The sequence below is a fragment of the Brassica rapa genome, chromosome A03 (genome assembly GCF_000309985.2).
Source record: "Brassica rapa cultivar Chiifu-401-42 chromosome A03, CAAS_Brap_v3.01, whole genome shotgun sequence".
Lineage (NCBI taxonomy): Eukaryota > Viridiplantae > Streptophyta > Magnoliopsida > Brassicales > Brassicaceae > Brassica > Brassica rapa.
The window spans coordinates 26,365,094-26,377,476 of NC_024797.2; the positions used below are offsets into that span (position 1 = coordinate 26,365,094).

At 33.7% G+C, this 12,383-nt stretch overlaps 1 protein-coding gene across 1 annotated transcript; it reads left to right on the forward strand.

Annotated features, from left to right (window-relative positions):
- Positions 1–8,316: 8,316 nt before the first annotated feature.
- On the forward strand, positions 8,317–11,760 carry LOC103861409 (cystine lyase CORI3-like). Its single transcript, XM_009139116.2, has 7 exons — positions 8,317–9,490; positions 9,597–9,936; positions 10,020–10,238; positions 10,388–10,447; positions 10,580–10,735; positions 10,840–10,933; positions 11,332–11,760. The coding sequence occupies exons 1-7, from the start codon at positions 9,243–9,245 to the stop codon at positions 11,484–11,486; spliced, it is 1,272 nt and encodes a 423-aa protein (XP_009137364.2). The 5' UTR covers positions 8,317–9,242; the 3' UTR covers positions 11,487–11,760.
- Positions 11,761–12,383: the final 623 nt, after the last annotated feature.

Here is a 12,383-nt window from a genome sequence, read left to right on the forward strand (position 1 = left end):
AAACCAAAATATTTTATATATAAATAAGTTTTGAATTCATAATACAAGAACCGAAATTAAAAAGAACTAAGGGTGGTCGTTAATCGCCTGGTAGAATTCATCACTCCTCGCCTGAACATCCGCCTCGGCATGTGAGTCGTCGGTCGGTGACTCGCCTGGGATAGGATTTTGTTGTCGCATGGTCCTCAACAAAGTCTCCCATTCCGGATTTGTGGCCGCTACAACGTCCAAGAAGCCCTCGAGTCCACCCATACGAGATCGCAGCTGAGTAGACTCTCTACGCAGCTCTTCGGACTCCCTACGCAGCTGAGAGACTTCATCATCCCGTCGCTGAACATAAGACGCTGTCGCTCTCGGAACATCGTTGACGGAACCAATCCCCAACGTCCGTCCCTTTTTTTTAGGGACAACCTTAAAAACAAAAAATAAATTTTGTTCGTAAAAATTTAAAGTTAAATTAAATGAATATTTAAGAAAATTTACCTCCTCGTAAAGCTTATCCACTTCAGGTGTGGATAAGGTGACGGGTAATCCATCGGTGGACTGTTGGGTCAGCTGGGTCTGGCGTTCTTCAACCCGAGCAGCCAAATCGTTGTAGATTTGCTCGGACTTGCCATCTATAAATCGGCCCGCCTTGTTCTTGTGGGTCCTCTCGTAAAGTTGCATAAGAGACGGGAATTCTCACGTCTCTTTGGCCTAAAAAACATTTAAGAAAGATGTTAGAATATATATAAAAATATACTAAAAATTTAATATAATTAAATTTTTAATTACCATTTCCAAACGGACACCGGCGTGGGGTTTTTGGCCCGTAGTGTGAAGCATCGGCCCGTTCCCGTGCTCATCGACTGTGTTACGGGAGTTAGAGCAAGACTGGGCGATTCTAATGGAATCAGGAAGACGCCAATATCGGATGAGGCCATCCCAGACATCCGTGGCGAACTTTCGCCTTCGCGACAAACTTCTTCCTCACCCTCTCAGTGATCCCCAACGCCCAATTATATTTTTGCTGTTGGAAAAAATAATTTATAATTAGTTTTTCAGAAAAAAAAAATATAAATAATGAAAAAATTTAAAGATATATATTTAATTAATAAAACTTACAGCGTAAATTTTGAACCACGTCTTTCTGACGTAGTGGGGCGTCGTTTTCCAGTTCGGATGTGGCATGGAGAAGTAACCTTTTATCGTGTCGGTTACGTCCGATGCAAGACATCCGTCAATCCCCCACCTGAAAAATACAAATTTAAAATATAAATTATTTTTTAAAGTTATAAAAGAATTTAAAAAGAATAAAAAAATAATGAAACATACCATAAAGTTCCATCCGGTCGGTCGGGGTCGATGACTGGTAAACCTTCTCTGCCTGGCAGACGGAGAATGTCCGCTACGGTGTACTACGAGTAAGGAGCACTCGGAGGCACCATCAAATCGGGATGAATCTCGGCGGGCATCGGAGGTGCCGGCATCGGAGAAGGCACAGAAGGAGGAGCCATCTGGGGAGGCACGTGAGGAATCGATGGTGCACTAGAAGAAGGAGATCCAATGACTCTCTGAGTGTACTGAGTCTCCGGGACAGTCTCCTGACCCGAAGAACCGGGAGCTGAAGAAGACGACGGGTCTAAACGACTACCCGGCTCACCGAACATCTCTCTGTAATGGGCAGTAAGTCTACCTTTTCGAACCTGAGAAAAAAATTTAATTTTTTAAATTTTCGTGAACAATATACTTCCCAACATTATCCACCTAATCAACACTAAATAACATAAGATCCGTAAACCTATCTAAATTCCCTATACTAACCACCTAATCTATCCTAAACTAATCAAACTAGAGAGGAATTAGAGAGACTTACCATTGCTACGAATTAGGGAGGAAGTGGAGAGGAAAGACAGAGCGAGCTCGCTCGGGATATATATAAGATTACGTGTCCTCGTAATTTCCTCGTAAACTTACGAGGAATTACAGAGGCCCGCGTTTTCATTTACGAGGAAATAGCGACGAAATACAAAGGCCCGCGTTTTCGTTAACGACGTTTTTACGACGAGTTAGGTTACGTGGAATTAACGAGTTAACCAGTTACGAGGAATTAGCGAGCCTATATTTTCTATAAATACCCACAACTTTCCTTCTCAAACCACACACAAACTCACAAAACACACCCTATCTCAAATCACACTCCTCACCAAAATACTTTTCAAATTAGAAATATTTGAAAAAAAAAAGAAGAAAAGAAGATATTAGAATTTATGTGGGTGAGACTTTAGTCTCGCCACATATAATTTCAGTATCTTTCTTTTTTTCTTTTTTACTAGTTTTTATACTATGAGGAAGTAGCTAGTCCCGCTTTTCACCAAATTAGAAATATTTGGGAAAAAAGAAAGAGAAGAAGATATTAGAATTTATGTGGGCGAGACTTAAGTATTATAATTGCTGGAAGTCTTGCCACATGTAAATCTGGTGTCTCTCTTCTTTTCCTTTTTTTTTCTAGTTTTTAGTCTACGAGGTTTTTACGACGATTTTTGTTACGAGGTGTTTACGACGAAATCATCCTACGTGGAATTAAAGAGTGCCTCTTTCGTCATTTACTTTACGTGGTATTTACGTCTATTTACCTTACGAGGTCTTTACGACGATTCCGTCCTACGTGGAATTAACGGGTTTCGCTTTCTTTATTCTTTTTAGTTTCGTCGTTTTTTCCACGTAAGCTAACGAGTTCTTTACGACGATTCTGTCCTACGTGGAATAAACGAGGATTACGTCGTACATTCGACGTCAACTTACGAGGAATTAACGAGTATTACGTTTAAATCCCTAAAATCCGAAACCCCAAACCCCAAAACCCCATATTCCTTATCTTCTACTTCATATATTCCAAACTCCATCTTTATTTCCATTCCAAGCCACAATTCCCACATTTACTTATTTATAAAACAAACTCCCACAATTTCTTATTCATAAAACAAACTCCCACATTACCTTATTCAAAAAACAAACTCTCCAGTTAGATATGGTGGAGGAGTGTCTCTCACAACCCTTTTGTGCCTAAACAAATTCTTGTTTCTTCGGTAAGGATGGCCAATGGGAAGAAATCGACGATGACAATCAAACCAACTTGTCTTCCTACCATTCTTCAGTTGAAACGCATCTGTCGTTCCATTACAATGTGGACAAGCTAATCTCCCATGTTTAGTCCATCCAGACAACATCCCATATGCAGAAAAGTCACTTATGGTCCACAAAAGCATAGCTCGCATCGTAAAATTCGTCTTCGTTGAACAGTCGTACGTCCTCACCCCTGTTGACCACAAATCCTTCAACTCTTTTATCAGTGGTTGTAGGAAAACATCCAGGGACCTTTTTGGATGGTTCGGACCAGGTATCAATATCGTCAAGAATAACAACTCCCGTTGCATGCACATCTCCGGTGGCAGGTTGTATGGCGTAAGAAAGACTGGCCACAATGAATATTTTCTCCCTGACATTCCGAACGGACTAAATCCATCTGTGCATAATCCGAGATACACATTCCGGCTATTGCTAGCAAAATCCGGATGTACTTTGTTGAAATGTTTCCAGGCTCTTGCATCTGGTGGATGAGTCATCTCACCATCCGTCTGAGTATGCTCGGCATGCCATCTCATCTTTGCAGCAGTCTGCTCTGATTGATACAATCTTTTCAATCTGTCTGTAATTGGTAGGTACCACATCCTTTGGTACGGTACCCTATTACGTCCCCGTCCTTGCGGCTTGAATCGTGGCTTCTTACAGAATCGACATACTTCTAGCTTCTCATCATCTCCCCAATAGATCATGCAGTTGTCGATGCAGACATCTATCATCTCCGAAGGCAACCCAAGACTATAAACTAATTTCTGAATCTCATAATAAGAATCAGCAGACACATTGTCTTCCGGCAAATACTCTTTAAACAAGTCCGCCCATTCGTTCATGCAACTTTCAGGTAGATTGTGATCAGTTTTAATATTCATCATTCTAGCAGCCAACGACAATAGAGAGACCTTCTCTACAACCACTGTAAAGTGGTTGATTCGTCGCGTTTAACATTCCGTAAAACTTTTTTGCATCTATATTAGGTTCTTCATCTTCATCATGAGCTACGAATGCATCAGCTACCATATCATGAACCCTATCATAATCTACCATCTCCTCCTGATGGTAACTATGTTCATTATGCAAATGATGATTAACCGGTTCTTCCTGAAAATTGCTATTACTACTACTAGCTTCATTCTGATCATAATTATAACCTTCCCCATGTTGAAATCAGATATAGTAATTTGGCGTGAAACCTCTATTTATTAAATGCTTCCAAACATTTTCACGGTTTGCCAATTTCGAATTGTTGCATTTCCGACAAGGACAGAACATCTTACCACTTTCTTGGGCGAGCGGTGTTGAATCTGCTTGGTGCATAAATGTCTCCAGCCCCGCAAGGTATTCTTTCGTCACTCTCCCGTTAGCATCTCTATGCATATACATCCAATTCCGCAACTCGTAAATAGTCCCAGAGCCAGCCATTTTTTTTTCTTTCACGTTTTTTGTTGTTGGTGTGTTTAAAATGATGTTCAAACATCCATATTTATAGAAAATTTCGAATCTGGTAGTTGTAATTTTACTATGAAATTACGACGAAAATTAATTGGATGGCCAAGAAAAAAACGTGAGCCACCTACCAAGTTGGTGGATTCAAAATTTCCTCGTTAAGTACACGTAAAATATTTCGTCGTAAAGAACTCGCGAAATTTACGTGGCTTTTACGAGGAAATAGTTTTTCCTCGTAAAAGCCACGTCAATTTACATCGTCTTTACGACGAATATGTTTTGTCGTTATCTTACGACGAAATAACGATGCTTTTCTTTTTCCACGTACTTTCCTCGTAAAATCAACGTTTTTTTACGAGGATTCTTTTTCCTCGTTAAATTTCCTCGTTAAGGTTACGTTTTCTTGTAGTGATGGTACTTCTCTTTTAATAGAGAAGATAGTAAAGCTATCATATTCTTCAATCGTGAGAATATATATTATGACCGAATAGAAAACAAATATAAATACTGAAGTAAAATATACGTTGAGAGAAATCATATATAATCATTAGTAGACTTGTTCTCTCTTTTCGCCATCGTCATCATTGATAGACCAAAAGACCGAGTAGAAATATTATCAAAGAAAAACCAAAATGCTAATAAAATGGGAATATGGTTTATGCCACTAAATCTCGTAATAATCATTAATAGTTGTATCACTCATCTTTTGAGATTATATTTTAGATTTTTAATTTAAAAGTAAAGTATATTAATTAAAGAAAAAACCTCAATCTTTCAAATTCAAATACAAAATTCAAAATAGATATTGTGAAAATTTCTTTTATCGAGTGGTTTATCATGTTCATTCTATACGAAAAGTTTTGATTTCAGATTTTAAAAAATCCAAACTAGGTAGAACATTGGAAAAAAATGTTTACAGGAATCCCCATAAAACAAAATCAGTTTTTGTGTAACTTATAAAAAGAACTTGGAGGTCACCAATAAAAAAACATGATTCTGGTCCAAAGCGTGACTTTGTAGCTAATTTCACATTGGAAGGATTAAAAAGTTGTTCATTGTTTCTCCCTCGAAAATTTTAGAATATTTTTTAGAGAAAATATAATTTAGTTTTTAATTGATGAATACAACTTTAAAAAGAAATGGATTTTCCCTCCTAAATCGCTTATTCAACAGCTGACAAAAAAAAGCTGATTATCCAACACCGCACGATCTGTTGTTATTTCATTATATTAGTGATTTTATTTTAGCAAATTTTAAAGTCATAATTTTAAATATTTTAGTGACAGTTTAGTAAGAGGGTAAAAGGTTGACAAATGAGGAAATAAAAGAAAGACCAAAGTGCCCAATAAAAAAAGAAATACTAAAACTGTCATTCAACAATCATGAGGATATAATTACAACTAAATACAAAACAAATATAAAATACTAAAGTAACATGTTGGACTATGCAACATTTACGTTGAGAGAAATCATAGATATTAGAAGACTTCTTCTCTCTGTTCGTCATTGTCATTATTAAAAGACTGTTTTGAAAGACCTGGATTAAGTAGTTTTAGGTTTTGTTGGAATGAAAACGCCGATTAGAAATATTACCAGAGCAAAACCAATATGCTTTGTGTAGCAAAAGAAAAAAAAGACCCAGTATTTTATTTTAAAGCTTGCAAAACCAATATATTATTTTTTTTTTTGCAAAACCAGTATGTTAATAAACGGGAATATGGTATATGCCATTTAACCTCGCAACCATTAATCATTGTGAAATTTTGTTGTCATGTTAAATTCTCAATCCCTGGAGATGACATGTACAATTCATAGTATAAAATAATCGTGAATATCCATTTTGACAAAGATAATTTTATCTTCAATAAATTTTAAAGAACAAGACACGTTTATTTTATAAAATAATTCTATTTTAATAATGGATATAACTATATATTATTATCTAAATTAGTTATCATATATTTATGTTTCTATTTCTTAATTTATTTTCTAAATATTTTAAATTAATGTGTTAGTTCATTTTAAATTTCAGAAATATTTTAATTTTTTAAGAAAATATTTGTATATCTTAAAATATATTTACATACACATATTTTATATAGTCAAATAGATATTTATTTTAGATATATATATATATATATATATATTAATTTTATGTACATAATATATATTAATGTAAATAAATCTATATTATTATTTGCGAAATAAATTTTCGCAACGAAACTCTCACGTTAAAAGTTAGAGTGACTAATATCGTTTATGTTCTTAAAGAATTTTTATATATAATTAAAAAAATTATTAATAAAGTTAAACTTTAAAATAACATAATTCTTATATATTATGTTGTTATCTTAAAATAAAATTTTTATTAAAATTTAAAATTAAAATATAAAAAATTACAGTTAGATATTAATAAAAAATTTGTATAAAGATGTTTTTTAAAACATTTTTAATATGTGAGTGTTTTTAAATTTTGACACAATAATAAACAAATATATATTTTTTTTTTGTTTTCTAGACTGTTTTTAATATGTGAATGTTTTTAAATTTCGACACAATAATGAACAAAAATAATTTAGTGAAAAAAAAAATCATATATAAATTAAAAAATGTAAACACATTATATATTTGGCTAACAAGGAAATTCGTTGGTATCTCTTGGAACATCAGCGATAAGAATACAATGACATTGAGAAGATTAGAATGGTTTTACACGCAACAAATAAATAAAAAGTGCTCATTTTAAAAACAAAGAAAATGAAGAAGAAAAGTTATAGGAAATTTACGGTATACTAGCTAGACGTGTTAGTTCTTAGTGTTCCGCTTTCATGGCAGTAAAAACCAAATCTCTTTTGGTTGTTCACGTGTTGACACCAAACTTTGCTATGATTTTTTTTTTTTTTTTGAAAAAAAAGGTTAAAACCCGGATCTATTAAAGCCACAGACCAAACTTCCGGATGAGAGGTGTAACCCACTGATAGATCTTCTCCCGGATATTCAAATTAGCTATAAGCATGGGTCTATATCCGCTGGTCACATGTGGAGTTAATACTTTCACACTAGAGAAGAGTCGATCCCTGACCTGGACCAACATGGTAACTCATATTCTAATAGAAACCATTAGACCACCACGATGTGCATGCATGATATATATTTTAGAAAACTACCGAATGGATATGAACATATTTTTATATTGCTATTATATAAGTTGTTTGTAAATATTTTTAAGAACTTAATGTAAAATTATATTAAAACATTGTTTATAATGAACAAAAGAATGTTAAAAAATCTGATAAGAGTAAATATGACGATTGTGTATAAATAAGTTTATCAGTTAATCAACAGAAACAGATAAACCTTTATACGCTCCTGGCTTTTCTAGAAGACGGAATTTCGTATCTCTTGTAAGTTAATATTTTTTCTTCAAATAATTTATTACTAGGAGACTCGGCGCGGGATGAAATAATAAATATATATTGAATAATTAAAAATTCATTATCTACTATTTATATAATTAAATTAGTGCGAACATATAAATAAATTTTATAAATCGAAAAAATATTTTTTCTATTTGATATGATATATAATTATATTTAAATGATAGTAACATATATATGGTATATTTTAATATTAATATTTATTAGATGATGTTTTTTGCTCATATTTTTTATCATTTGTATCTGTTATATCAAAAAGTCTAAATTAGTGATAACAAAATTTTCACTGTGGGATTAATGGTTTAAGTAATTTATAATATTTTAAAAAATTAAATTGTCAATATTTTTTCAAATTTTTTATCAAAAAAATGTTCAAAATAAATTTCAAAATTAAGATATTTATGTATTTTTATATGGCATATAGTTTAATTTAAAATGATACATATATTTATATATCTTTTATTTTTGATACTTATTAAATGAGACTTTCAACTTATATTATTTTTTAATTATTTGTATCATGTCATAACAAAAGTTTTGAATCATATATCACAAAATCTGAATATGAAAATTTTAACAGTTTTTGTAATTTATACTCGTTTTTTAAAAATTCAAAATATAATATATAAATAATTTTTTTAGTTTTTATTATATGGTTACTATGATTGTTTAATTTATTTTAACAGCTTAAAATTAAACAAATATAATTATAATACACACTTATTTTTATCAAATTATTAATTATCATATATACTTTAGTCACATTAGGCAATTCCATAATCTTATTTAAAGAAATAATGAAGCACATTAATAATGCATTTATTGTGGTTTAGTAAAAAACTTATTATATATTTAGATGAACCAACTTATTTCTCTAAATATTTTAAGAATCATTCTAGTGATAACACATAGCTAAAAAAAAATGTTGGAATGCTTCTAAATAATATACATACGATAGTAAAATTTGTAATCACTTTTATCTGAGGAAACCCACTTTCAGACGTGCAGAGACATCATTACTAGTTGTCAATATCAAGTGCTTTATGTCAACTTGTTAATAAAAAGTTTTTTTTGGTCAGTTTGTTAATGACAAGTTTTTTGTCAACTTGTTAATTACAAGTTTATAGAAAAATGTGAAATATGTGGAAACTTTTACTATATAAACTCTCTCGTAGCGATGAGAGTAATTCACAACAAACAAAATCTAATCCAGAGTAAAGACACTAGACGCAAAAAAATATGGAAAACAAGTGTTGCGGTGACTGGAACTTCAGCGGCAGCCATGCGGCCAGGGAAGCCTCAACTGCCCACCTAGGCTTTTACTCCTCTAAAATCTTGGCTCAGTGCGATTTTGAGAAGACCATTTATCCTCCTCTAGGTGAACCCGCTTTGGCTCACGATGTGGCTGAAAATGCGGTTGTTCAAGCCGTGAAGAATGGCAGAGGAAACGCTTATGCTCCTAGTATAGGCCTTCCAGCGGCCAAAAAGTAATATATGCTAATATACGTAGATAGAGCAATAGAAGTATCGTTTATCATTTTTAGCCTTTTTTTTTGTTTGAAAATAAACTATCCCAATTTATGCCATCATCAGGGCCGTAGCAGAGTACCTAAACCGTGATCTTCCAAAGAAACTGGCACCAGAAGATGTGTTTATGACCGTTGGGTGCAAACAAGCAATCGAGCTCGCGGTTGACCTCTTGGCTAAACCAAAAGCCAACGTCCTGATTCCGAGCCCTGGCTGGCCATGGGAAGTAGCTCGATCCATCTACAAGAAACTTGAGATCCGCAAATATACGTTCCACCCCGAAAAGAACTTTGAGATCGACTTTGAAAGCGTCGGAAAGCATGCGGATGAGAACACGTTTGCAATATTTATAATCAATCCTCACAATCCCAATGGGAACACCTACTCCAGAGATCATCTGGAGAAGGTGATTTACATATATATTGTCTAATTAACAGTATTCACATATGGTCTACTCTTTTTGATTATGCCTACATTAATGAATCGTAGCTTGCTAACTTGGCCAAGAAACTCAAAATAATGGTGGTTTCTGACGAAGTTTTTCGATGGACTGTGTTTGGGAATAATCCCTTTGTTCCCATGGCGACTTTCTCGGATATTGTACCTGTGATGACACTTGGGTCCATATCGAAGGGATGGTGTCTCCCCGGATGGCGAACTGGCTGGCTCGCCCTGCACGACCTAGATGGTGTCTTTAAATGCACCGAGGTCTGGTCCATTTTGTTCGATCTCACACTTTAAGAATATACATGATATGTAACATTATTATATATATTATATATACTATGTTTGCTATTAAGAGTTCAAAATGTTATTCTTATTAGTTTTCTTGTCCTAATCTTGTTATATATGAACAGGTCGTGAGTGCTGCTAAAGAATTTCTTGGGATAACTTCTAAACCACCAACTGTTATCCAGGTACATGACTTTCTAGTTTGAACAGTACTTCTTGTAACCAGATATAATAAAATATGTTATGAACCTTCTTTCAACTTATTACCCAATTTCATTTTGTTTATACTTGGTGAATTTTTCGATTTTATCATGCAGGCGGCTATTCCTACCATCTTGGACGAGACTCCTCAAAGTTTCTTCGATACTAGGCAAAGCTTTCTGAGACACAAAGCGGAGTTGGCTTATTCTAGGCTTGATGACATACCTTCCCTTAAATGCGATTTTATACCTGAAGCATGCACCTTCCTATGGGTATTATATTTTTATCACGTTTCCTTAAGACTTAATTATAAACCTTTTTATTATTCTTTATTTTGAAACCATTTTGTAAGTTTTTGAATCATTTCTTCTTGCAGACCAAACTGATTTTACACAAGTTTGTAGACATTAAAGATGATGTAGACTTCTGTGAAAAGCTTGCTCGTGAAGAAAACCTTGTCGTTTTGCCAGGTATTAATCAACAGTCCCATGAATTACCTACGATCAACGCGTAATGGCTTAGCATTGAAGACACAATATAAACTCGATCTAATTTTATTAAGAATCCACATCTAAAACATATATTTTAGTTTATTAGGAATCCCCTTCTAAAGGTTGAGAGCGAAAGTATATGAAACTTATTATAGCTCATATTATATCACTCAACTTGAACCGGAATTGATCAGATCTTAAATTTGTATGATTGATCTGGTTCTATCCGTGATACCTACTGAAATCAACCATTGATGAGATTTTGCAGATAGTGACGTGTTTCGAACCCCACATAGGTCAAAATAAGTTGTTGGAAATCTATCAATTTTAACAGTTTGTAACATAGTAACATATATGTTGTGTTCGATTGCTTTTAGGGATTGCTTTTGGTGATCTGAGTGGTTGGGTGAGGCATTCTATCGACATGGATACTCTTACTTTGGACATAGCCTTTGATAAATTGACGGACTTCTGTGACCGCCATACGAATTTTTCATTGGCAACGGCCAGTTCCACTACAGATGGAGCTTAATTCGCTCATCAAATAAATGGATCAAATACGTATCTTGGCCTAAGTCTTTTTTTTTTAAAATATATATATGCTAATAAATGGCTGTTCTGTTGATTTGAGATAAATCATGAGCACTCTCCTATTTTGTAACAAATAAAGTTGGTGTACTTATCACCAATCGTGTGATCGTTTCTTTTGGTATTTCGACATTTTGATGTATTTCTACTTTTTTAAATGAAGTGAAGAAATTGAAATTTCTATTCACTTCTAAATAATATGGATTTTGGTTTGAAAATTTCGTTATGGTACATTGTATATTATTCTCTTAACTATTTCAAAATACATAGGTAATGTCGTATATTTCTTTTTTTTTTTGAATTATACAGAGGTATCCTGGCCCCACATAAGTGATCCAGACTAGTCACGTGTTGCCACGTGTCGGTCCTCTGTCCCTGACGATGCCGAAATGTTAATTTCCCAGTGGCCGGGATTCGAACCCAGGTGGCGGTACTCACAGCTGTAAGCCCTTTACCACTAGAACTAAAAGCCCCGGTTAATGTCATATATTTCTCAAAAGCATAATACATGAACAACCCGAGATTTACATGAACATATATAAGACTACATCATATAAATTCAAAACAGATTTGTCGTTCTGGCAGCGAGAAAGAACGTGAGTCATGTACGAATGGCTGAATTCTCCACGGGATCTTACAAACATCTTGCATCCGCCGCGTGACACCTATACACTACCTAATTTACTTAGCGCTTAAATAAAACATAATCAATAAAGTAAATCTATTTGGGGTAATTTGAAAAATACACTATTTATGATTTGAAATTTGAGAAATACACTTCTATTTTACCTTTTTGAAAATTAAACTTTATTTCATGTGATAAGACACTTTTATCCTGGTT